The following is a 27993-nucleotide window of genomic DNA, read 5'->3' as shown; positions in this document are numbered from 1 at the left end:
TTTTCCCACATCTTAGCAAGCATTTTGTAAGCAGCTTTCGGCAGGAAAGAGCTCTCTGCAGGAGGCCCCTTTGTCTGTCACTAACCTTAAACCAGGCACCCCCCCCCATGCTTGACTCATCTCTGGCCCTAGCACACCTTTCAAATCTTTTGATCACACAATACCTTGCCTGATCTCTAATCTGTTGGTTCTTTCTATAGATCAAAGAAGTAGAAATGAGGAATAAGTAAGTAATTAACAGGTGGTCAGACCTCTTCCCTAGCTTCCCCTTCAGTAAAAGGGGGAACAAACTGCGAACAAGATAGCATCTAAAGAAAGATCACGAAGACTCAACAAGCCTGCACACAAGCCTGCATGCAGCGGGGGATGGCGACTCTGACCCCCCCGTCTCAGAGTTAACGGAGACTACTTCCCTTCTTCCCTTGACAACTTTCATGGCTGAGCACTGAGTCCACTGTCGCCCCAGATTGCTGGCATTCTGATTAAAAGCAACTTTCCTTTCTACCAACTTCTGCCAGTAGTGATTTTTTTTAAAGCGGGGAGCAGTCAGATCCGATTCGGTTAATGATTTCACCAATCTGTCAACAGAAAGACCCTTAAAAACACTACCATGTATTTTCAGTACCTTTTGCCCATATGCATCAGCTGTTCCAGGCTTGAATGTTTCCGTTTCCATTCCCTTGAAAATATAAATGACTCAGTATGGGAACGGCCAAGTTGAACTCGGCTAAGGTAAATAAATACTTGCAACTACCCGATGGCACTGCAACGTCTGTCCACCGCAGCAGCATCTTCACTGGGTACAGTTTCCTGCTTAAATCAGTACAGGCTTTCTCCAAGTTGGAGGCTGAGGTCTAACAAACAACATGAGCACCAAATCGGAATGTTTATTAACTCAACAGCATCACTGTAGAAAAACGTGTAGAATATCTATTTTATTGACTATCATTCTTCTAACGAATGGAAAAGCAATGCTGAATAAATAAGTGGGAAAAAATTTAAAAAGACAAGTCACTGTAAGTAACCGTCCTCTGCCAGGGAGGTGGCCACAATTGCACCAGTTTTCAGACACAGCTGGATGGAGGAGTAGCTTTAAGATACACCCTCCTCGGGGCTTCCCTGGTGGCGCAGTGGTTGAGAGTCCGCCTGTCGATGCAGGGGACACGGGTTCGCGTCCCGGTCCGGGAAGATCCCACATGCCACGGAGCGGCTGGGCCCGTGAGCCATGGCCGCTGAGCCTACGCGTCCGAAGCCTGTGCTCCACAACGGGAGAGGTCACAGCAGTGAGAGGCCCACGTACCGCAAAAAACAAACAAACAAAAAACTCTTGAACAACGTGGTTCCAGTAGCTTCTGGGTTGGTGAACAGACGAACACATCGAGATGCTGGGAGGACGGCACACCTGGAGAGGGTGCAGAAGCCCCAACTCCCATCCCTTGCTCTCTTCTTCTCTTCCAATCAGCTGTTCCCCAGTCGTATCCTTTACAATAAACCAGTACTCATAGTGCCTTCATGAGTTCTAGTGGGGGGTTGTAGGAACCCCTGAATTGGTAGTTGCCTGGGCAGGAGTTTGAGTAGCTGGGTATCCTACTGCAGCTGGTGGGTGAAATGGGTCAGTCTTTGTGGGACCTAGCCCTTAACCTGTGGGGTCTGAGGTAGCTGGGTTGTTAGTTTCAGAACTGGATCGAATAGTTGGGACACCCAGTCGGTGTTGAATTGATTAGTGTCAGAACTGAATCACTGTGAGAATTTCTCAAAAAAATCAAAATGTGGATTTAAATATAACTGATCTTCGTTGAGATCAGAAGAATTTCATGGTAAACATATACAAGTTGGTAGCACAAAATACTTTCTAACCACCTTTCAGTTTCAAAACCCTTTCCACTTTTGCTCTCAATGCTAAAGGCTGTCTATGTTTGAAAGAAGCAAATATACTTCACATCTTGCTTTTTTTCTCTTTCCATGGAGGTTTCAACTATATATATTAGAAGTACATCAACTATTGAGTCAAGGATTTTGATTAGAGTCTAAAAATGCAGAGTGGATTTACCAGGAAACTAAGAAAGTTAGGCTCAGGACCCCTTCCTTGAAAAGACCCCTTCGTTTTCAAAGGAGCCCAGCTGGAAAAATCCCGGCATCCTTAAATAAGCCATTCAGAGGGCAAGGACAATACATAGTACAACGAAGGAGAAACAGGAAACAAAAGGGGAAGAAAAGTAAGGAGCGTGAAGTTAAAGAGAACTGAAAGTAAGAAAGGAAGGGGCTAGTAGGGAAAGGGGAGGGAGCAGACATTTCAAAGCATGGAAAGCGTGCTCCCTGTCACAGGAGACCGCTGTCGCCTCATTACACTCAGATGCAATTACAGTCTGCCCTCTGTATTCAAGGGTTTGGCACTTGCTGATTCAAATAACTGCGGATGGAAAATATTCGAAGAAAAAAATTCCAGAAAGTTCCAAAAAGCAAACTTGAATTTGCTTGACAACTATTTACTTAGCATTTACATTGTATTTACAACTATTTACACAGCATTTACATTGTATTAGGTATTATACATAATCTAGAGCTGGTTTAAAGCACACAGGAGGATGTGTCTATGTTATATGCAAATACTATGCCGTTTATATAAGCGACTTGAGCATCTGTGGATTTGTGTATCTGCGGGGGTCCTGGAATCAATTCCTTGTGGCTACCTAGGGATTTGTGTATTGTTGTTCTCTTACAGGTGAGAAAACTACAGCTCCCAGACAATATCACACGTGGCAGAGACAGAATTTAAAGCTCTCCCACACACCACCTCTGACCCTTTAGCAAATTCTGCCAGTCCGTCCTGATTTCCAACTGTAAGTCAGTTCGGATTACTCTCCCCTCTGTCATTGCCCCCACCCTAGTCCAAGCTACCTTTATTTCTTACCTGGACCACCAGGATCATCTCTCTATTGGTCCTCTTGCTTCTACTCTTGTTTCCTATATGACAGTCACACCAATTTTTGATCCTGTCATTCTACACTCAAACTTCCATTGGGTTCCCATTACATTGAGGCCAAATCCAAATTCCTACCATGGCCTACGAGGTTCCTACAGGATCTTGCCCCTACTCAGCTCTCCATACTCACAGCCAGTTAGGGACACAACACAGCATCCCTGCTATTTGTTGTACACACTGAGCATCCTTCCATCCTGGGGACCTGGCCTCCTCCCATATCTTTGGATGACTTGCTCCAGTCTTCCACTTGGGCCTCTTAACTCCATCTTCCCATGAAGTCACCCTCTATCCCCTTATCCTGCCTTTTTTCCTCTTGATAGCACTTAACAGATGATATCATGTCATGTATTTATTTGTTTATATATTATGTCTCTTTCACCACAATAAAAGCTCCGCGAGAGCAGGTTCTTTTCATCCCCCAGTTATATTCTCAGCACCTACAATAATACCTGGCACAGATAAGATGCTCAACGAATTTGTTGCATTAAAATGTCTGATTCCAAAGCTGAGAAAAGAAAATTTTTAAGAAAGTTGGAACTTCTTTTAAAGAAAATTTCTAAAACAGATCATCTCTTGAAAAATATGTAGAAAATGAACATTTTCCAGTAAGCATTATGCCTCTGGTGCATTTATACCAGCATTATTTCTTGCCTTACACGCCTGACAAAGTGTTTTGATGACTGCTGTCATGTTTTGCAAAGCCCCTTGAGTTACTTGAAGGGAAACACAATATAAATGCAACGTAATAAACCACCTCTCTGTTTGGTACTCATAATAAATTACATGAGGCTTTTGATGATTTAGTGAAAAATAAAGTAGGGAGTTTCTAAAGGTAAAGAAATAGATCAAGTCAAAAATCATTATACTCTGATCCAAGCATCAACGGGCCTTAGTGGGTAAACCTATCACGATTTAGAACCTGAATTCATTTCCTGATGTTTTCAACAATGGTGAAAGCCTCCTACATGCAAGGCATTCTGTTAGCTGCCACTATTATTATACCCCAGTCTAATCTTTAGTCAAACAGATAAAACATTGATTTTATTGTCTACAAAGCTAGCTCTAAATAAGCCAACATTTTTTCCCCTTCTGAAAGTATACATATATTTTACATTAAAAATACTATAGACAGGGCTTCCCTGGTGGCGCAGTGGTTGAGAGTCCGCCTGCCGATGCAGGGGACACGGGTTCGTGCCCTGGTCCGGGAAGATCCCACATGCCGCGGAGCGGCTGGGCCCGTGAACCATGGCCACTGAGCCTGCGTGTCTGGAGCCTGTGCTCTGCAACGGGAGAGGCCACGACAGTGAGAGGCCTGCGTACCGCAAAAAAAAAAAAACAAAAAACAAAACACTATAGACAAAAAATGAACAATGAAACTGTATGATTTAATAGGTTAGAGTCACCCAAAGTCAAGATTGTGTAAGTAATTAAAAACTTATGTGTTTGCCAAGAGTGTTTTTCTACTGCCTTAGATGTCAAGACAGTTAAGTCTGCCGAGCCACTGAAGAGCTCTGTCAGTCTTCAGTGTAATGTCTTAAAAGTTGTCCACTCATGTGGACTATTTTTTTTTTTTTTTTGCGGTACGCGGGCCTCTCACTGCTGTGGCCTCTCCCGTTGAGGAGCACAGGCTCCGGACGCGCAGGCTCAGCAGCCGTGGCTCACGGGCCCAGCCGCTCCGCGGCATGTGGGATCTTCCCGGACCGCGGCATGAACCCGTGTCCCCTGCATCGGCAAGCGGACTCTCAACCACTGCGCCACCAGGGAAGCCCCTCATGTGGACTTTAATTTTACTGATTAAAAAAAAAAAAATCCTCCGGGTAAAGCCAGAGTTGTGATCTAATACTAATCTCTAGCTATTACACAGTTTGATTCTTGGCTTTTATGGTAAATTTCTAACATCCTATATTTTGCTTTTAATATTAGATATAGAAGATAAAAAAATAATTTATCAAGTGGTCTTCTTGTTTTCTCCTTTTGGGAAAAACATGTGGGAACAAATGATTAAAGGAAACACAGAAGCTGCCATCAATTTGTAAGCGTTTATAGACCCAGCCAGATGGGCAACAGAGAAAGGGTGGAAAGCAGAGGAGAGAAGGTATTTGTCTTAGTTTTCAGATTGATTTTGTTGCTAACAACGATACACACTGACTTGGTTCTCATTGGAAAACTAAACTCATTTAAAAATATAGTTACTATTGACACCTGTGATTTCAGAAGAGGAATTACAATTACAACCCTGATTTGCAATGTTTAAGCTTGCTAGGAATCTTTGGAGTTGATTAATGTAAACATTGAGTATAAATTTTGAAGTATATCAAAAGTCCATTTTTTGGTAGTGCTCCAAAAATGATCAATCATAGGTTATCCTTTGTTGTATTTAAATTATGAGATGCTGTATATGATGCATATCCTTTCTATAGAAGTTATCCTTCAGGATACCTTACGGTATCAAATTCCACCGGGGGCTAAGGTTTCCTTCATTTTACTTTTTTACAAATTCAAATATGAAGAAATTATTGTTACTGACTTAATTGCAATAGGGAAAAGAAGTGGAAAGAAATTACACTAATAAAAATGGGATTTTCCTTTAATCAGCTTCTTATGAATAGCAAAGTAAACTTCTGGTACAGGATGAAAGTGATTATACCCCCCAGAAGGCACAGGACTAAAGAAATAATATAGACAATGATTTCTTCTCCGAGAAATAAAGCCCATCACCATGCTTTCTCAGGGACAAGTGCATTAGGGCACTGGCTGATGCAAAGGTGCTTAATGGTCCCAGAGCAGGTGCATCACCCTCTCTGACAGCGCTCATTTGCATATGCACATTTAATCCCAGCAGGAGGTGTGCATTGAGGGGTCCCCCAGAGCAGAAATATAGACATTCTCAGGTAAAAGCAGTTCTTCATAAACGTTATAACCTCATTCCAAACTCCAGTTGTCAGTGAACAGCTTTCCAGATTGACATCTTAAATCAAAAAAATGTCACACATGTACAGTTAACTGGCCTAATCTTTTCTGTAAATTGCTGCTTGCGGTTTTCAAAAATGTAGTAAATTGCTGGCAATTGACAACGTGTCTCCCTGCACGGCTAACTTCACTTCTGCACAGTTAACAAATCAGTCTTAAATTATTCATCAGATCACCCAATGTCTAGGCTCTTCTGACTGTCATTGATTTCAGGGACCAGTAGCCTGTCTGCCTTTTATACTAAAGTAAAATTCATACCATGTTCTCGGCATATAAGGTTAATTGTATGTAGGAAATAATAATTACACTCTTTGTCTCAGGATCTCACTTAAGGGTGAGCACAGCTCACTACACAATCAGTGCCTCTGCTGTTCTCTGGTGCCCAGAAGCAGAACAGAGCATCTTCTCACACTAATACTTAAAATAGTCTTAATGCACCCCGATACTTCAAATACACAGAGGAAGTGTTTTCTCGATTAATTCTAGAATTAAGGACAAGCACAAAACGACAAATTATACGTATAAGCTAAAACATAGATGGTCCATGTAGAAATGACGCCTTCAAACCATCGCACATTGTTCTGGAAACAGGGTCAAATCAACTCTCCAGACAGCTCAACCAAATTGAATTTTTGTTGCTAAAATAAGTGTGGGGATAGAGTGCTTGTTCTGAAAGGGCTTCTTAACTCAAGGCCATTTTTCTTTCAGTAGCACACAGAGGATTTTGCGGGAAGCATGTTTGCCCTTCCTTGAAATACTTTTTGAATCAGTTACTGGCCCTAAGCTAAATAGTGCAGTTATGCAGTGAAACACTCGTATATTTGAGGAGCACATTTGTCTATTTATGCTCAGGGAAATTAACTCCAGACCATCTCAAAAGGACCTCCAGCATTCTGGCATTTTCTCCCAACTGTTCCTAAACATATTTCCAGGCCACTGGTAGTCATGATCTGTACCTCGAAAGCTCCCTTGTTTAGAGCATGTCCTTATGTGACCACCTCCCAAGGGTAGTGACCTTGGCTCTGATGCATGTAACCCCATGGAGTTCTCTCTCCAATATACGCTGGCCAGGAAGAGAGTCTGGAGAAAAAATACGGGATGGAGGTGGGTGGATTGATGAAAATTCATTTTAGGGAATTAAAAAAAAAGTAGCAACTGAAAGCACTTTTCTGGTGGATGGTAGGTCAATAACAGCACTTGTGTGTTAAAGGTCAGCATGGTATTTGTAATGCTGTTCTTTACTGAGTGTGTCTTCCTGTCTTCCTTAGGAAACCCTCCCTGATCCCGGTGATGCTATGTTCTCTGTTCTATGGTATCAGAGGCCTTTTTCCTTCATCATCATAACACTGGTTACATTTTCTTGTTTTTACCTATTTAATGTGTGTCTTTTCTATGACATAGAACATTTTATGAGGCAGGAACTGGATGTAGCCCTACTACCTGGCACATTGCTTTGAACCAAGTAAATGCTAGGTAAAATGATCTATAGAATTATATATGATCGGTCAGGTATTATTTTCAGCTGCATATTTCAAGCCCCCCACCAAGAGTGCCCCGCCACCCCATATGAAAGAAATCTGCGTGGGCAACACAGGGCTGATACAAAAGCTCCACAGCGTTAGGGTCCCAGGATCCTTTTTTCGTTTTACTCAATTATTCTCATGGATGACATCCTCCTGGTGGACATGGTTGAGATCTCAACCTCGACATCCTTAAGGTTACTTCGTAGTCCCAAATGGTTGGCACCGCTGTGATAGCAGAATAGCGGTCCCCAAAGATGTTCATGTCCTAACCCTCAGAACCTGTGGATACGGTACCCTGCATGGCAAAGGGACTTTATAGAGGTGATTAAAGTGAAGGACCTTGATATGCTGAGAGAAGTCTGTTATGCAGGTGGGTCCAATCTAATCACCGGAGTCCTTAAAAGTGGAGAACGTTTCCTGGTTGCAGAAAATCAGAGAGACGGCAGCATAAGAAGGTTTGGGCTGCCATCTCTGGCTTTGAAGACAGGGAGGAATGTGGGCAGCCTCTAGAAGCTGGCAAATGAAAGAAAACAGATTCTCCCCCAGAGCCTCCAGAAAGGAACACGGCCCTGCTGACACCTTGATTTTATTTTAATTTATTTTAACTTTTCCCAGTTATATTGAGCTATAATTGACACACACTATTGTATATGTATATATTGCAAAGTGATTACCACGGTAAGTTTCATTACCATCCATCCCTTCACAGAGTTACAAAGTTTTTTGTGACTAGATATTTTAAGATCTATTCTCCTAGCAACTTCCAAATATACAGTATAATATTAACTATAGTCACCATGATGTACACTACATCCCCAGGACTTATTCATCTTTTAATTGGAAGTTTGTACCTCCTGACCACCTTCATCCATGTTTCCAACCCCTCATGCCCTGTCTCTGGAATCCACTAATGTGTTCTCTCTATCTGTGAGTTTGTTTCTTTAGATTCCACATATAAGTGGTATTACTCAGTATTAGTCTTTCTCTTTATTTCACTTAGCATAATGCCCTCAAGGACCATCCACGTCCCCTCAAACGGCAGAATTTCCTTTTTCTTCGTGGCTGAGTGATATTCCTATAAAATACCACTTTTTCCTTAACCGTTAATCTGATGATGGACACAGGTTGTTTCCATGTCTCGGCTATTGCAAATAATGCTGCAATGAACATGGGGGTGCAGATATCTTTTCAAGAAAGTCATTTAATTTCCTTTGGGTAAATACCCAGAAGTAGAATTGCTAGATTATATGGTAGTTCTATTTTTAATTTTTTGAGGACCCTCCATACACTTTTCCATAGTGGCTGTCTCACACCTTGATTTTAGACCATTGGGACTCATGTCTGATTTCTGATCTATAGAAGAAGGGTAAGATTTGTATTCTTTTAAATGTAAGATTTGTATTCTACAAGTCACTAAGTTTGGGCCTGCTATTAAACTGAATTAGCTTTTAAGTAGCCTTTTCAGAAGTCTTCACAATTCTTCTGCTTATATCTTAACGGCCAGAACTTAGATGATCACACCTGTTAATATAAAGGCAAAGGAAATAGTGTTTTAGCACTTGTGCCTCAAACAGGTAGATTTTCCCTGACTCTTGACCAGAAGGAGGGGGAATAGATAATGGAAGATAGCTAGAAATTTCTGCCATCATTTGTTTAAAGAAAGAGTGATTAGATGGATGTAGTTGAACACCTACAAAATTAGGAAAGTGATATGATTTTCATAGAAAGTTATATCTCCCATTTGTAAATTAATTTAGCAAATGGATAGTCTTCCTTTTCTTTTAAGTTAGCTCAATTTCATCCCTCCCCGTCTAACTTTAATCTTAGAAATATATGTTTTTAAAGTTCCCATGCTTTTAGGTAATTAAGAACTACCGATATTCGGATTCCATAAATAAGTTCTCAGAGACCTTGAACCATACCAGCTTCTGCAAGAATAAAGTAGAATTACTTTTTTAATGTCTTCATTTGTTTTCTCAGCTTCATTTCTTATCTGACTGTGAAATATTCCATCTAGTTTCTGAACTAGGCTGAGAGTTCCCAGGAAAAAGCCAAATTTTTAAGGAGTCTAGAGCGCTGGATGCTTCGATGTGCTGATTTTAACAGGCAAGCACACTGACAATTCTAATAAATACAACTGGATATTGTTGCTGTACTTCTCCTGTTGTTCCCAAGTCAGAAAACAGCCAAAGAGGGATCAACGCTGAGGGCTTCCAAGGGGTGGCGGAGGGCTCCCCCCAAATCCTGGATACTCAGATACTTCCTGTGTCCCTCTCCCCTTTAATTACGTTACCCTGTGCTTCTGTTCGGTGGTCTGTGCTGGGACCAGCCTGTTATGCCTCATCTTCTGGGCAGTCTTTGCTCCAGGCACTTTTCCTCCGATTTCCTCTCTGTCGGCCCTCAAACAGGACATGGGGGGCTGGAATGGCTCCTGTTTCCGGCCTCTCTAACCTGGGCAGGTCCATGCTTGGCAGCCACGCCAGTCAGCCCAGCTGGTGGGCAGACATGACTTGTAAGGAGCTTCACACCAAACGGCATCTCCTTACAAGGACTCCTAAGTTGTCATTCCATCAGCACCTCCCTGCGTCAAGAGAAAGCAAAACACATCTCCATTCCCGCTTCTCATCCTTGACACTAAACTTCTGGCCGATCATTTTCAGTTTTCACATCATTCCCGGAGACCCTGACTGATTTCATCATCCTTCAGTTCCCCCTGAATTCTCCAGCTTACCCTTTCTGAGCCAGGGATCCAGAACTCTCATGCTGGGGCAGCCAGTGGTCCAGCGCTGGGGTTCCAGCAGCTGCTGTAACCAGCCACATCACAGACTGGATGCACAGATACTTTTAGGGCCATCTGTGTTCAAGGCTCTAACCCAGATCAGTCTGAAGCCTCAGGCCCATAATTCCTCATGCCATCACAGCCACCCAGTGGCTCTAAGAGAAACTTTCTCAGGGCAAAGAGAACTTCTGAGATATGATTATTGTTATCTGTGACTTCCCTCCTGCCACTCTCACAGACTACATAGGAAAATTTGATGCGAAGCATTCAGATGACTTGCGTTTGCCTCTCTCTGAGAGTAGTTGTTGAGTAACTGTTATCCTAGGCCCCTCTGTTCCTGCAGGACCCTCCAGCTCAATCTTCATCCGTTATAATGTGACTATGTGGTGCTATTTTATTTCACAGTGGTATATGCTGTTATTCTGGTTTAAAAAGTAAATAAATGCAACTAAATGTGTTTATCTGTCTCTATAATTTTATGAACCGTTGCAAATGTCACCTGAAATTCTTCACCGGGATTGTATTCTTTTTTTTTTTTTTTTTTTTTTTTGTTGTTGTTGTAGTTTTTGCGGTATGCGGGCCTCTCACTGCTGTGGCCTCTCCCGTTGCAGAGCACAGGCTCCGGACGCGCAGGCTCAGTGGCCATGGCTCACGGGCCCAGCCGCTCCGCGGCATGTGGGACCTTCCTGGACCGGGGCACGAACCCGTGTCCCCTGCATCGGCAGGCGGACTCTCAACCACTGCGCCACCAGGGAAGCTCCCCCCGCCACCCCCCCACCCCCGGGATTGTATTCTTAATTGACGTTTCACGACAAAGAGATTGTGTCTTCAGAACAAACTAATTAACACAACAAAAAAATCCAAAATCTTAACGGCATTTACTCATGTTCTATTCGTACTACATATTGTTCTAAAATGATCTTTTGTTCAACTGACTGCATCAAAAATTCTGCAGTAGCATCTTTAAATTGCCTTAAGAACACAGCAAAGCATTTGGATACAAGCTGTAAAGTGTGGTTTCTCTGCATATTCCAAAATTAAAAAAAAAATAATGTCTGCATGGAAATTTAGCAGCCAACTTCCATGCAGAATGGCTTAATGTTACATAAACAGTGGCTTAACAAACTTACATCTATTGGAATAATTACAGATTTATTAAAAATATTGTTTTATTAAACTTAGTGGAAGAATTAGCCAATTTGGAGATTTTCACATCAGCAGCAGCTGTTACGAGTGGCTGGAAAAGACTAAGGCTGGCATGAGGTCAAGGATCTCTGCAAACTCCACCATCAGCTCAAGGTTGGTTATAGAAGTTGACTACATCCTGTCTTTTCTCCCTGAGGAGTGGAATCAAGAGAAGGGAGGAGAGAAAGGTATGTAAAGGCTGTAAGCATGGTCAGCTTTGGTGAGAGGAGAACAGGTTTGAATCAGACAGGAGACTAATTTTTTTTTTTTGTGGTACGCGGGCCTCTCACTGCCATGGCCTCTCCCATTGCGGAGCACAGGCTCCAGACGCGCAGGCCCAGCGGCCATGGCTCACGGGCCCAGCCGCTCCGTGGCACGTGGGATCTTCCTGGACCGGGGCACAAACCCGTGTCCCCTGCATCGGCGGGCGGACTCTCAACCACTGCGCCACCAGGGAAGCCCAGGAGACTAATTTTTAATGACCAAACTTGTGCACAGAATCTGTTACCCAGTGTAATAATGAATGGGAATAGGGTTGGAGATGAAATAGTTCGGAGACAGCTTATTCAAAGAAATAAAACCATTTCATGAATATAATCCACTGAGTTGAGACAATAACCCAGTTATTCAATTATATATATATATATATTTATTTATTCAATTACATTTGCATTGGCTTTGTTCAATGACTCTCATTCTGCAGCAATAAATAGAGTTACTGTTGATCGAATAATACATCCATCTGCTCTTTTGAAAAAACTATTTGAACCTCTACAGAAGGACATAAGATTATCACACAAACTTGTGATTAAAAACTCCAAACACCACCCAGGCCGCAGCAATTACTTAGTTCATTGTGGTTTCTGTATGTCATTGGACTATAACGTAGCAGCAAATTGGATTTTTTTAGCAAAGGTTTTCAAAATGTTTGTATTTGATGAAATCTATGAAAATATAATACTGAGTTTAAATGTGCTTATAATTTTCTTTACTGTGGAAAAGAAGCTACGGGAAAAACAATTATCTTACCATACAAAGAACACTGAAGATGCTATTTTCAGAAGTTATGTTCCCTTAGACCAAGGCCAAGGGAAAAAGTATAGTTTAAGTCCTTTGGAATAAGGAATGCATAACTATATTTACACAGCTTTGCTACTTTTTTTTTTTGAATAAAAGAACATAATTGCATCACTTAGGTAAAGGACTGTGTAGGAAACAATAAACATTTGCAAGCTTTTGGGTCTCATTTCGCTTCAATGCCCAGAAGCAGATTGTGATGGTTCTTCCTTTATAAATCTTTAATAACTGGATAGATGTCCACCATCACCTCCAATCTCCCATTCCCCCAGTCAATATTACAGACAAAAACATTCTTTCAGGATAGCAGGATAAATATATACTAATATATTAGTTCAGAACATAAAATATTTTGTTATTCCAGTGAACTGAAAGTTTAAGCATTTTTCCAAAGATTCTCATTGATACAGATATGCTATTACTCATGATACAGTAAAAAGGATGTCATTCTTGTAGTTTCGAAAGTAGGCATAGTTTTGCTGCGTTTATTGGATGCTACTCCTCTATCATTTGCTGATACATTATTCTCAAATACAGACATTTTGTATCCTAGCTTCAGCCCTCCATAAACATCATATTTCAAGGTTCTTTCTGAAAAATGTCTGAGGAAAAAATCATCAAAAGGAAAGGATAAATGCAAATGTAACACTCATTGCTAGATTCAGCAAGTTGTATTTACGTAAAGAAAGAAATACACTATGTATCACTTATTTAGTTTGAAACTGCCCACAGAAGAAGAATTCTTTGAAACATAAAAATATTTAGAATGTTTATGACGAATAATGGATGGATTGTAAGCAGCTGAAGGGGATTGGGAGTTCTGTTTCCTACGCAATAACTTCTACACGGAACTCTGAATTGCCTAAACATTTCCTACTTGAAAGTGCCTGCCCAAAGCCAAAGTTAGTGGAAGAATCCAACCTTGAAGGAAAATGAATCGTGATCAAGAAAGAGATTTTTCCTAGTAAGTACAGAGGAACAACTCAGGCTAGATAATAAGAGTGAGCCTTGAAAAAGAAGAATGATCTCATTGACCCTGCCAGACTGCTCAGGTGAAATATTCAACTGAAGAGTCTCACAGGAGGAGAGAACCTTTGCGAGTGAATGGTGATGATTTAAGTCAAAAGAGGATAAGAAAGTGCTATTATTGCCATTTGGGGAAATGGCTTAAATTTCTTTTTTTTTTTTCACATCTTTATTGGAGTATAGTTGCTTTACAATGCTGTTAATTTCTGCTACACAACAAAGTGAATCAGTATACATATATCTCCATATTCCCTCCCTCTTGCGTCTCCCTCCCAACCTCCCTATCCCACCCCTCTAGGTGGTCACAAAGCATTGAGCTGACCTCCCTGTGCTATGCAGCTGCTTCCCACTAGCTATCTATTTTACATTTGGTAGTGTGTATATGTCCATGTGACTCTCTCACTTCATCCCAGCTTACCCTTCCCCCTCCCCATGTCCTCAAGTCCTTTCCCTACATCTGCAACTTTATTCCTGTCCTGCCCCTAGGTTCATCAGAACCTTTTTTTTTTTTTTTTTTAGATTCCATATATATGTGTTAGCATACAGTATTTGTTTTTCTCTTTCTGACTTACTTCACTCTGTATGACAGAGCCTAGGTCCATCCACCTCACTACAAATAACTCAATTTTGTTTCTTTTATGGCTGAGTAATATTCCATTGTATATATGTGCCACATCTTCTTTATCCATTCATCTGGCGATGGGCACTTAGGTTGCTTCCATGCCCTGGCTATTGTAAATAGTGCTGCAGTGAACATTGGGGTGCATGTGTCTTTTTGAATTATGGTTTTCTCAGGGTATATGCCCAGGAGTGGGATTGCTGGGTCGTATGGTAGTTCTATTTTTAGTTTTTTAAGGAACCTCCATACTGTTCTCCATAGTGGCTGTATCAATTAAATTTCTTTAAGAATCAAAATACCCACAAATCAGGTACTATGAAAAAAGTGCAGTCATTAAGACACGATATAGAGAAACAAATATAGGTAGTTTTCCTTTTGTGCAAAGGCAACGTGGACGCCAGTACAGAGGAGAAATCAGGAAGGGCTAGTCCATTTCCCCCCCAGGCTTCCTGCCTAAGTTTTAGAAAACCCCTGATCAAAGCTCATGATTAATATAAGTCTACAGAGAATTCCTATACATTCATTTGTTATGTCTAAATTACGCTCATACACAGTTATACACAGTCAGAATTCTAGGAAAATGTGACACACTGAAAATTCTCTAGGATCAGTAATGTGTAAGTTCCATACATCTCTCAGGAAAAGTCAATTAGAAGAAATATTAGCGTAAAGTTTCTACAATTTGGAGTAATCAAAAAGATGCCATAAGTCATCAGCTTAATTTTGGGGCGATTAGAAACAAGTACAACTTGAGTTCTCAACATAACTTGTCTTTCAGTAGCTTTAAATGTAGCAAATGAGTTGGGTTTTCATATTTACATTTTGAATGGCTTCCTAGGAAGAAAAAAATGATTTCAAGTCTTGGGACTTCCAAAGAAGCAGCAATAACTTCCCTTGGTGATCTTAAAGTACAGCATGAAAAACAGTCTTAGCGCCTCCAAAGATGCATAAAGTCCTTCCAAGGGGGGCGGGAGGGACAGCAGGAGAATCTAGCTGCAGAAGCATTTCAAAAACGCTATTTCCATGTTGAAGGAAAGAGTTTAATTAATCGTGTTACAGCTGTGAAGTTAATATGCAGATCTGAGGTCCTATCACAAGGGACTGTTACATACTTTTTAAACAAGTCACTCAGTCCCACATTTTTCTTCCCTTTTACAGCTCTTGCATAGTAATAAATATATGTCCCACAGGTTTGCAGAATGAGGATCCTGATGTCTGTTAATTTCTCAGTAAAGATGATGATGTGGATTGGCAATTATAAAAACCACTTTTTACTGAAACCTCACAATATGCCAAGATCCTTTCTAAGTTCTTTGTATGAATCATCTTAATTCTTTCAACAATCCGATAAAACTAGTGCTGTGGTCTTCCTCACTTTGCAGAAAAGGAAACTGAGGCTCCAGTAGATTATGAAAGTGCAGGCACTTTTGGTCACCTACCCACAGTCATCCTCAACCTCACCATACATGCACACATTCCCATTTCCTTCAAGTTCTGGAAGGTCTGGGGAGAATCAGGACCTTCAAGACCACAGTGACAAAAGTATGATGCCAAGCTGATGGGCAGATAACAGCAAAGGGAAAAATCTGAAGGGTGTGATCAAGAGTCCCCATAATAGGCCAGACGTATGATTGCTCACGGCCAGGCGAGTACACTATTAGTTAACGAGAATGGCTCAGTAGTGCCTGTCATTGGAATAACACCCGAATCCATAGAGATGTTGTGGAAATTAATCTGAATCCGGTCTTTTTAGAAAGATTCACCGTTTTAGAATGGACCTTTTGGGCAAAAATCAAAGTAGAGGGAGGCTTCTATTAATCTATCCAAGTGGGTAATTCCAAGAAATGCCTTCATGAACTAGCAGGAGATAGAGGGCTCTAGAAAGTTAGTATATAAACTAGCACACGCGGACAAGGAATATCTTATGAAATGGGGTACAACCTGGAAAAAATGGCAGAGGTGCTTGGGTTTATCACGGGTCCTTAACTCTGCTCTAGTTTTCAGAATAGATTCCCTACAGGCTGGGATTGAGGCTTCCCTGTGGCTAGCCAGCGAGAGGTTACCAGCCTTTGAAACAGTAAATAGAGGCCAACAGCATCTCTTTAGGATGCTCCTTTTGGAGTCATCTATCCTATTTATGATCTAGAATAGTTGGTTGACTGCTTAATGGCATTTGAACGGGTAATAAAATGAGTAACTGGGACCACTATACCCATTTTTTTTTAACCTTGAACCCAAAGAAATGAGGAAAAAAAAAATCCTTGACATGCACATTGATATTAGAAAAGCAGTTACAAGAAACAGTTCACAAAGGTTACCTTGAGCCATGGAGGGAAATCAGCCTTTGGGGAAAAAAATCAATGCTACCATTATTATAGTTTTTAAAAATTAAAAAAAAAAATCACATCACAGGATTATTTTGCAGCTTACCTGAGTTACCGTATTTGGTAACCAAACAAACCCTGATTACTATATTTATTGGTGAAGCTGGTCCTGTTTTTATATTTCACAGAGACTTTCGGGGTTCAGTACTTTGCCTAAGCGTCCATAGTTTATAAGCACTAAAGACAAGATTTGAATCCAAGACTTATGATTTGAAATTCAGTCCTCTTTCAACACACTGTGATGTAATTCCATGGAACAAATTTCCTCTGGTCTAATTTATTCCAAACCAATTAAAAGAGAAAGAGATAAAAGATGATTTCCACGCAGTGAAATAAAAGTATGACTTAAAATGACCAATCAAATCACGAGTTAGAAAATGCTATGGGTTGAAAAATGCTATGCTTAACTTATTATCCATAATTATTTTATTCATAAAATTGCATTTTAAAATTACTTTATAATCTGCATGTTACAGATGATAACTGGGCACTGATTTAAGTACTTTCTTCTGTCTTAGAAATTAGGTAGAGGTAAAGGTAGATGTTGGTGCATTTGTATGTAACTCAGAAATGTCATTTCTGGTTCCTGAATACATTTGCCAATGTGAGAAAATGATGACAAGTTCTAATTATAAAGTTATTAGAGTGTAGAACAAAGAGTAACCACCTCTGGAGGTTCTGGAGAAAACGCTTCAGAGATATTTGCTGCTTGGCTAAATCAAAAATTCTTTGTTAGCGTATGGACTTCAGTGGAGCCTAACAATTCTAAAAGCCTCTGTGTTGGTCAAGGCAAATTTTCTGAGATCTAAACCACAAATGCTACTTAAAGAAAATTTGAGACTATCATACAACAATAGAATGTTTGCACAAATATAGTTGATAACAAGAAATCTAAAAGATAGATTACAGCTTTCTTATTCTTTTTGTAATTATACTGTTAGGTTTCTTCTCTACGATTTCAAGTGGGAACTGTGCTGGTTTATAAGAAAAATGCTTAAGAAACATAACTAGAAACTTAACTAGAAACTTAACCCAAGATGCTCTTCCATTTGGATGGTAATCAAAAGACTCTGCAAGAGTCATAATGAAAATTATGTGCTTTGCTGACATGAGTTCTAGACAGACAGAAATAATATTTCTATCATGTTGCATCAAGACAATTCTTTTCTGATCAGGATTTCACAATAGGAATCACTGCACTGACGTATGTAGCTGTCAGTAAACGTATGCTCCATTTACTATAATGAGGATTTCCTTCTCTGACAAACTTTATTTTTCCGGAATTAATATTCAAGCAAAGATAGCAATTTGCTATTCATATTTGTTACGTTTACATCTTAGTCAATCCCTTTTCCCATTTCAAACACAAGAATGTTCAAAGCCATTTTTCACTTAACACATGGGGCTGTGGTCACTGGGACATTAGGCCTTTTTAAACTGGACATGAGGATACACTGATAGCTGAGTTCCACGACAGCTTAGCAAACTAAATCATAAGGCCATTGTTTCAGAGTTTCATTGTATTAACATGTTCCCAAGGTTATTCTTTCTAATGGTATCCAAACTCTTTTTTGATTAGTATCCCATTTGTAATGTTGCTTAGATTACTGTATACATATATATATTAGTATTCCATTTGTAATGTTACTTAGATTATTTATTCTTTTTAAAAGTGTACTTTAAAAGCATGATGGACTTACCTTAGAGAGCCCACCTACTTCCAAATAGAAGCAGATAATGAAAACATTCCAGGTGACCCAGAGGGCAGTCCATACTGTATACTGGAAAGAAAGGGTGGGGGGGGGAAGAAAGAGAAGAAAAATGTGGAGATGAAAGGCATGCATACTAAATAAATCGATAATAAAAATGTCAATAAGTGTGTCTTCTGGGAAGAAACAGGGCACGCTCAGAAAAGAATGCTCCTTATGCGGTCCCCTAAGATCTCTAGAAATTAAAAATCCAATAGTTTCTACTGCTTTAAGTAGATGCCAATAAAACTAGATTTATTTTTACAGTGCTTTGCTGGCTTGCAGTTGCAAGTTAAATCCAAGCTCTGATTTGATTTGTTTTCTGACTACCAGCTTTTCCAAGGGACACAATTATGCAAATTTTCTGGGGGCTATCTAGCTAGCTATCTAGCTAGCTCTCTTTTAGTTACAATAATAAATCATCAAAGGTTTAGGAATGCTAGTCACAACCCTTCACTTCCATATCCCTGAATGAGGATCATGTTTGAAAATGGATGTATGGAGTAAAATTAACAACCTTTCAACTGCTGGACTATTTTATTGAGTGGAGTGTATGTCCCTACTATAATGATAGAATATAATGTGATTATGTAAAATAATTTTTTAAAAGCACACAAGTTCTAATTATGGTAGGATTAATAAGTAAATCCTACTTATTAATAAGTAGGATTAAGAGTGAGCAAATAAGCAACATATTTCCATAATGGGAAAATACCTTCCAATCACAACCAAAAAACTCTAAACATGCCAGCCTTATTGATTAATTGGTTTTATTAATGTATTATGTATTAGGAAATGCCTTCCTCAAGAGTATTAGTCAGACTGAATTAAGGTAGCCTTAGATTAAGACTCATCAACAGAGAGGTCTTAGGGCTCTATTCATCCAGTCACTTTCTTAGTCAGACAAAGACACTGAGGTCTGGAAAACTGACATATAGGACGGCTTGGATGACTCAGGATGGAACTTACCATGGCAACACAATGAGTAGATCAAATACAATGGTTTGCTCATTCATTTTATTGTACTGCAAAAATCTATGAATTCGTAACTTCTTAAACAGGCATACTAATTAAATTATTGCTTTCTATTGTTAAATTAAGATAAATGTTGAAATAACTTTTTAGCTATTGTTAAATTAAGACAAATATTGAAATAATTTATTAGCTTCTTCTATGCTCTGCCAAATAACAGACTTATGAATTTTAGACACTGTATAAAATAGCCATGATCTTATTACAAACCTTATCAGAAGCTTTTAAACTTTTTCTAAAATTCAATTTACATTTTGTATCTTTGTCATTTATGATTTTTTAAAAGAATAATACATTAAAAAAAAGAATAATACATTTATAATAATGAGTTAAGGCTCCAAAATCACTGGAAATTTAGAGGAGTTGGAAAATATGTTAAAAAGTTAACATAGGTTAAAATATATATTTAGGCTTTTGGTCGTTGCCGACATTGTTGACCTGATACCTTCTGCTGGCAAAGCCTTCTAGTGTGAGTGGGTTTAGATGTTTCCTTAAAAATGCACCAAATGCACTGAAATGCATTTTTCTGAACCACAAAATATCCCCATGAATATTGAAAATAGCTAATCTACGTTCTCAATGTTTACTTTTTGCAAACTGATAAAGTCACAACACATTTTAAAGATGCTGCTAATCAGATGGCATCTAGTATCTGATATTTTTCATTCTAAATAAATATAATTATGGGTATATTTGAGTGACAGAGTAATGCAGACCACTAATTCAGGAGGAAAAAGCCAGTGATAAAGGTTAAGGGAAGGACATAAAATAAAGCAAGACTAAAGCAAGAAAATGAACTGAATTAACTGTAAAACCACGTGATTCTTAATGATTCGGACTGCAAGCCTAAACCCGTAAGTATTCTTTTAGAAAAGTAAATCAACTCATAGTTATAAAAAATACATAATAAAAACTTCTACTTAAAATCATAGCACAAGCTTAGTGATTGAAGTGTATTCTGATCCCTCACAAGTTGTACTATTGATGACACTTTCAAACACTCAAAGATACAATGATCAGGCTGAGTAGATTCCAACCGTCAGCTCCGAAATTCCTAACAAGAGTTACTCCGCTGCTTTCTGTGTTCCTGGTACTGCGATAGCACCTTCCACAGATTAAGTCATCTAGCCATCACATTAATACCAAGGTAGAGAGGAAGTCATCTGATCACCCAGTTAGTGTCAGAGTTGGGATAGGCGCTCGGGCAATTTGACTCCAGAGCCGGGGTGCTTGGGCATTACACGACAGTCTTCATTGTAAAAGATCTTAGGAAAAGGACTACAGATTAATTTGCAAGTTAACACTTCCCCCAATTCTATAATTTATCAAATAACCAATTCATCAGATTACCAGTTTTCCAAAAATTCATTCACATATATTCTATAACTGGTTATGTTTTTGAAATGATTTCTTCTGTATTTTGCTATTAACGTGTCCTGTGTTATATAAATACGTAGTTTTTTAAAAAGCAATATTGTAATTTTCTTTATTCTAATACACTGGTTTGTTGAGAACAAAGAATACTCGTACAGTTGAATTTTGGATTGTCGTGAGATGGAAACCATATACCTCAATGTGCACCTGAGACTCAAGTCTGCACGCAGAGGTAAGAGGAAAGGATTTTAGCAACACGAATAACACATCCAAAGGAATTTTTCCTAAGCAGAAAGTATTAGAACCACATATGGTATAAGACACTGGCTATCCTCCCTCTCTTCTTTTTGATGTGGGTTAATTTATTTATAATGCAACTGAAACTAGAATAAAGAGATAAACTACATTTTTAACAAATACCTTTTGGTTATCATGGAGTATGCCTACAAGCTCAGACAGCCACATAGATACACTTTAAGTATAGAAGACTTAACTTCTCAAAGTAAAAAAAAAAAGAAATCACTCTGTATAATTATCTATCCATCTATTTACCCATCATCTATTTATCTAAGTCTAATCTATCAACCTATTTATCTATCCTACTTTGCTTATGTTCAGTACACATATTTTAAATCCTAATTTAATTAGACAATGCCCATAAAGATGGAAAAACATCTATGTGTTCTCTGTGGCTTCCTGGATATTGCATAGTTTTATGAAGGTATTTCAGCATTTTTTAATTGAAATGAACTTTAGCAGTCTCCCAGCCTATTTCTTTCTCATAGAGCAATTAGTCCATAACATAAATTATTTTTACTTCCTGAGCTTGTTTGTTTTCCAATTACCAGGAAGGCCACTCATTCATTCACATGTGTATCAATCAGATACAATATTATACTCAATATGTTAGATTCACTCAAAAAAAAAGTAGTTTCCTTGCTCACCCATTGTTCTAATAGTTTCTGGAGTTTAGTATTCATGTCCAGGGGGAAATAAATCTGAGACCGCTGAATGGAAACCTAACACTCTTAACTGCCATGTTGAGCAGTAACTCTGGAGGGAGATTTATGATGACATAGTAGAGATATTTCCCTCTATAACAATTCAAATGAAAGCAAGTTGCAGTTCTTTGGATGTGGACATTTGTATAAAAGTCCAAATAGCTAACGTATGGGCCTAGCATACTTACTTGGCTTTCTTTTTTTAATTTTTAAAGGAAGCTTTCAGTTACTTTTAATTCCAATGTTAATCTTTATTCAAAAACTGTCAAGTTAGCTAATATTTCTGCATTTAAATTAATGTAAAACCGCTTGATTAAATTATTATCCATGAAATGATAAAGATTTAAATAATTGTAGAGCAGAATCTCTTTCTAGAATTCGTAAGTAAGATTTTAAAATATTTGACATAGGAGCAAAGCAGACAGGAGTAAACAGCTGATTCCAGAACGGTACTTTTTATGACTGTTAAATATGACTTAGCCCACACTCTGCTTCATTTTGTCTACAGCCAAGGAAACACAAAAGTGCATTCAAATGCTATGATTACACTTGGCATCCCTAATATATATATCCCACCTTGTACCTTAGCTAAAATAAATTTGAATCAGTGAAAGAGTACCATATGACGAAGTTGGTTTTATGTTCTAAAAATAAATGTAGAAGTAGTAAATTGTACCTTCTCAGCAGTGATGGTAACCAAAGGGGAATTATCTCTCTTTCATTTTGTGATTCGGGTGAATTTTTCTAACAGTCTTTGCAATGGGACCTCCTCAAGACAGTGTCAGGGGCCCACGATGTTATATTTATTAGAAAAAAAATAAGTCAAGGAATAAGTCAGCTAATGGTAGGTGCAGGCAGAGCAGCACATACTACTTTATCTTATAAATCCTGGTGTTCAGATTGAAAGAAGCGAGGCAGTAAGGCCAGCTTCTTTTGCAGAACTATTGTTGCTATGTCCTGAGATAAGAAATCACCGTCTAGTCCATCCAGTAAAATAATTTCATCCAATGACCTTTAATTAATTTACTATTTGTTTAATCAAGTATTAAGCATCTCTAAAGGCCCATGCACATCAGGATAACTTAGAATACAGCCATGGACAGGCACCGTCGGCCTGCCAGGAGGACACTGTTTTTTTGTAAATTTTTATTGGAGTATAGCTGCTTTACAATGCTGTGTTAGTTTCGACTGTACAGCAAAGTGAATCAGCTATATGTATACATATACAGGAGGACACTGTTGAATGAGATGAGACGGGCCTGGAAGCAAGGACGGCAACCGTGTAGAGAGATAGAATAGTGTCACCAGGAACTATGGGTGCAGAGAGGAGGAGGCACTTAGCCTGGAGGGGGGATGGCCAGAGAAGGCTCTTAAAGGTGACGATTCAGTTGAAGAATTATTAAGATTTTTCCAAATGGGTAAGGAGAATAGGGTGTTCCAGAGAGCAGGTGCAGTGTATATAAACCAAGGAGGCAAGAAACAGCACGTGGTCTTTGGAAAACACGAATCAGTCAGCACGTCTGGCACGAGGTGGGAAGGCAGGGGATGCGAGAGAGATAAGTAACGAGCAGTTTTTGTAAGCTCTGATTTCCACCCTAAGGAGTCTGAAATTTGCCTGTAGACACTGGAGAGCTTGCTCTACGTGTCCCTTTACCTTAACCATTTTCATAAGGGTGATCAATTCTTTAAATTCAGCCGTGATAAACCCTGTTTGTTTTAAGAAATGGCAGGACCCTACCCTCTGTGTCTTGGTGCTCCAAAATGTCTGCTAGCTTGAAATGGATTCTATTTAATTGGCACTGCTGGTGACTGTTTCAGCCAATAATGGAGGCCAAGTTCGAGAGAAAAATCTCCTACAGTCAGAAATCTCTTTCCCGCTCAGCGAGAAGTTAGTATGGATTTTGGACCCAGGTCTCCGCTCAGTGCCGTTGAGAAGTGGGTGCCTTGGAGGCATCCCTTGATTAGTGTGACATAGGCCATATTCACTTCCAGGCTTTTTCATACCAGAATTAATTGGAATTAATTAATTGGTGGCCTGGAGACCACGAATTGTGGCTTCGAACCAAAGTATTCATGAAAACAGCTCAGGGATGAGCTACTCGTGGCGTGGTAAAGATACTGTGCAGTAGCCACTTTCCCCATAACGAGGCACCCTTGATAATCTTCCCATTAAAGGCGCCCTCTGTGAACAGATTTCCCATACGCATTGACTAACGATTCTTCAGCATTTCTCCCAAATAGATACTTTACACCCATGTTAGAATAAGAGTTCATCTGGAATCCCACAGAGGTATCAACATTCTATGATCAGCTGAGGAGGTAAGGCAGGATCGTTTCCAGTGTCAAATCTTGTATTGACAGTGGCAGCACATCATCTGGAATGTGATAGTGGAAGCAGAGCACAGATCGTGATAACGCAACTCCAGAAACCTAACAACAGCACCCGTTTCTGCCACTTCCTCTGGCTTCCTTGGATACGTCACTTAACCTCTCCTTAACTCTTGCCTCATCTGTAAAATTAGGGATGCTAATACATACCCATAGGACATTTGTGAAGATTAAACCAAATGACATGTTGGCATGGACAGCTTTCCTGACAATTCATTGTTTCCTTTCTCTCCCCTTCCCGGGAGAGGGTCTTGGATGAGAGAGTAAATAAAACAATAGGGATTCGGCTGGCGTACACACCAAGAGAAAATCAAGATGAGCAAAAACGTAGATTGTTTGTCTTACAGACATTTTTCTTTGAAGATTCTGAAAGACCTAAATCTTCCTCCTTCAGCATGCAGGAGGGAGAAGCGAAAGAAGGAAGTGAGGAAAAGATACCAGACAAAGAAGTGACCCCAGTCCTATGGCAAGAGGACGCTAGGAACCGGCAGGGAACTAGATGGGGAAAACAATAGGTATTTATTGAGCACCTATGACATTGCATGTTCGCATGTAGGTCCTCAGTGAATGCCTAACGAGGGAATGGGACCTACTGATATCGACATCCTACTGTGTGCCCTGTGGTGCTTCCTGCCCAGAACCCGCTTCGGTCCCCTCTACCCTGGTGAACTCACACTCACACTGCAGATCTCAGCTCCACAGTCACACCTGCAGGCTCAGAGGGATCCCTCCAGTACACATCTACTGCAGGCTCAGAGGGATCCCACCAGTATACATCTACTGCAGGCTCAGAGGGATCCCTCCATGATACATCTACTGGCACAACGTGCTCCTTTTTAACACTTGTGACAGTTGCAATTTAACGTTTATGTGGATGATTATCTGATAAAACCCACTTGCCCTCCCTAGACTGTAAGGTAAGTACCCAGGAGGACAGAAAACACGTCTGTGTGTATTTGCTCACCTTGTTCCCCGCACTGAACACAATGCCACACACAGTGTAGAAACCCAATAAATAGGAACGAATATGTAAAAGAAAAACGCAAGGAAGAAAGTTAAGAAAAAACAGATATCGGGGAAGAAGGAGGGGGAGAAAGGAAGGAAGGAAGTAGGGATTGTGAGACCAGTTTCGTCAGGTGGGGCAGCCCAGAATACTCTTAGACTTTATCCTGCTACGAGTTAGTGAAGGGTTTTAAGCCAGCGATTTAGAAAAAGTACAAGGGACACGTTAACAGGGAGGAAGCAGAAGGCAAGCAGGGAGTCCACGCGCAGGAAAGAGACTGCAAAGCCTCGACCAAGGCAGGAGCTGCGTGAAGCGTGTGTAGAGCTCATGTGGCGAGGGTAGAAGCACTAGGACTAGATACGTCACTAACGTGTACAGACAGCTTCATCCCATAGAGGCCACTGGCTTCACAGTCACCTGGAATTTCGCGCTTCAGCAGAAGAGAACATCACACAATGACAAGCCTGTACTAAGTCAAAGTGCTCTGTGTTCAAAGCAACGAACTAGAACATAGGATCCAATAACAGTTTGCTATTATGCATATTAAAGTCTCTTGAGCTGCAAGTCCATGTCTGTGAAACACCTTTTTAGTAGATCACACAGTGGCTTAGCAGAGGCTACCTTTCAGGGAAGAAGAGTAAAGCAGGGATTGTTTAGCCCCTGCAGTCAGCTAAGTGACAGAAATGTTCCAGTGTGCCTGGAGCGGCAATTTTGAGGGCAGAGTCTGTGCTGTGGGCTGGTTACCTTCACCTCTGTGTGATATGATGAAAGATACCCAAAAGCCAATTTTGAGATGCAAACAGAGAATTGAGGCACTTATAGAAAAACTTATAACTTTTTTCTTTTTCATAGGTGTGACTGGATTAAACCAAAATGCAAAGATGGCATATTTTTAAGTCTATAGTTTTCTTCTAGTGAGGCAATCATCGCATTACAAGAAAATATTTACTAATTCTGCTGAACATGGTATATTTATTCAGGCTCAATGAGCATTTTAGAGTATGTTACCCCTCATTACAATTCCTTATACATGCTTGGTATTTCTGACAACCTTCTTATACATGTAGCCCAAAATATTCCCCTCTTTTTACACTAAAGAAATCTATTACTGGAAATAACTTCCAGTCAGTTGCGGAGCACAGAATATCCCTTATTAAATTTCCCTACAATGGAGGGTGTGTTGACCATGTATGTCATAGTTTGGAGAATGGATTTATGTTTCAAATTTATCTTACCAAAGTGGAGAAATGTTCAGTAATATACAGTATGCAATACCTTAAAGGGTGAGTACTAAATAAATGCACATGCATTTGTAATGTCTTATGTCCATTAAAATTAAATTGTATTATTGCTATCAGTTAGTAAACAGTTATGGCTAGGTCGGTTGCTTTTTAGGGTTAGGGACATATGCCATTGACATGATAGTTAATGTACATTTATATCTCATCTAACATCAAGACCACAACCAGTCCTACTCCATCCAAACCACATCTTAAATTTCCTTGTGAAACTTGATTTCAATTACACTGTGAGTCTCACTGTGCATCTCACGCTTACAGTCACGTTGCTTTGCTTTCATTGTAAACGTTCACTGAGTCTTCTTTCTCCCAGGTAATCATCTCTCAACAGAATTCAGTAAGGAAGGCCAGAAGGGCCAAGCCACGTTACATCAAAGGGAACAACTTAAATGATTTATTTCCTTCTTCTCCTAACAGTTTTGCAGTGTTTATATGAAAAGACTTGGTAACAATAAGACTTACCACCACGATATAGCGAGGTCTGTACTGAATGGTTCCAAACAGACCCAATATGACGACTATTATATGTAGAAAATTTCCAAGGATGGGCGCCCACTGGAAGCCGAGGAAGTCAAAGATCTGCCTCTCTAATGCTGAGAGCTGCAACAAAGCAGAGAGAGTCCATGAGCATCTAACCCAAGCACCAGCAGACCATTTTAATCTTGGTTTCACAGCTGGAGAAGGCTGCAGTCAATTTGAATCGCAGTCACAGACACCAGCATCACTAAGACTGTGGTGCCCATTTCATGTACTGCTTTACGCAACTTCTCTCAGAAAACATACTAAGATAACTTTGAGTATTATGACTTCAAGTGTTCATAGACTTGGAGAGCTAGAGATATACTCCTGAAATCATTTTCTATAGTAGCAAATCCAGGCAACATTTTATGATACCATATTTTATCATATTAACTTATCATTATTTTTAGTAAATTATTGGCTTAGTATAACGTACTCAGAACAGTACCTCCAGGCTTGCAATGCTAGGACTATTATTATTTTGGAAAAAACCGAAAACAATAACAAAAGCTACCCATCTGGGCCTTCCTGTGTGAAACATGAATTATCAAATCTTCTGTTCTTTTTTTTTCCTTTCTTTAGATTGTCATTGATTATAATGACTAACCACTTTTTCAAAATGAAGCTTATTTATTTACTCTGGGTTTACTTACTTACTTACATTAATGATAATAACTCCTTCTTCAAAATGAGCTTACTTATTTACTGTAGTCTTAATCTAAAACTAGAGTTACATAGTTCCTTTGAACCATATTTTATTGAGATAATATATTAAATGAATTTTATACAGTCCAGTGAATGCCAACGATGTCATTACCATGTACAAATGATATTTATTGCATTTTATATCTAAAAATTTTATAATTCTGCCTGCTGTATTTGGACACAGATCTTACACATTTCAAGCATTTTTCTACATTTACTTTGATAAACTAGTATTTCTAAGAAAATGATCCCACGATTAACCATACTGCCAGCAAAAGAAACTGCAGATTTGAAATGAAAATGGTACCCTAGGTATTTTTCTAGTTATGTGGCAGGTGTATGTCTGAATAGCTTTAATTTCCTTGGACATAAAGAAATG

The 27993-nt window shown here is 39.5% G+C and overlaps 1 protein-coding gene across 1 annotated transcript in view; it reads right to left on the bottom strand.

Moving 5' to 3' along the window:
* NKAIN3 (sodium/potassium transporting ATPase interacting 3) overlaps positions 1 to 27993 on the bottom strand; it is a 313028-nt gene that overhangs the window by 238341 nt on the left and 46694 nt on the right. The window contains 2 exon segments of the mRNA XM_065895129.1: positions 18247 to 18327; positions 26853 to 26990. Of these exon segments, the coding sequence (XP_065751201.1) occupies positions 18247 to 18327; positions 26853 to 26990 (219 nt within the window).

The sequence above is a fragment of the Phocoena phocoena genome, chromosome 17 (genome assembly GCF_963924675.1).
Source record: "Phocoena phocoena chromosome 17, mPhoPho1.1, whole genome shotgun sequence".
NCBI classification, from domain to species: domain Eukaryota; kingdom Metazoa; phylum Chordata; class Mammalia; order Artiodactyla; family Phocoenidae; genus Phocoena; species Phocoena phocoena.
This window is presented reverse-complemented; position numbering and strand designations above follow the sequence as displayed.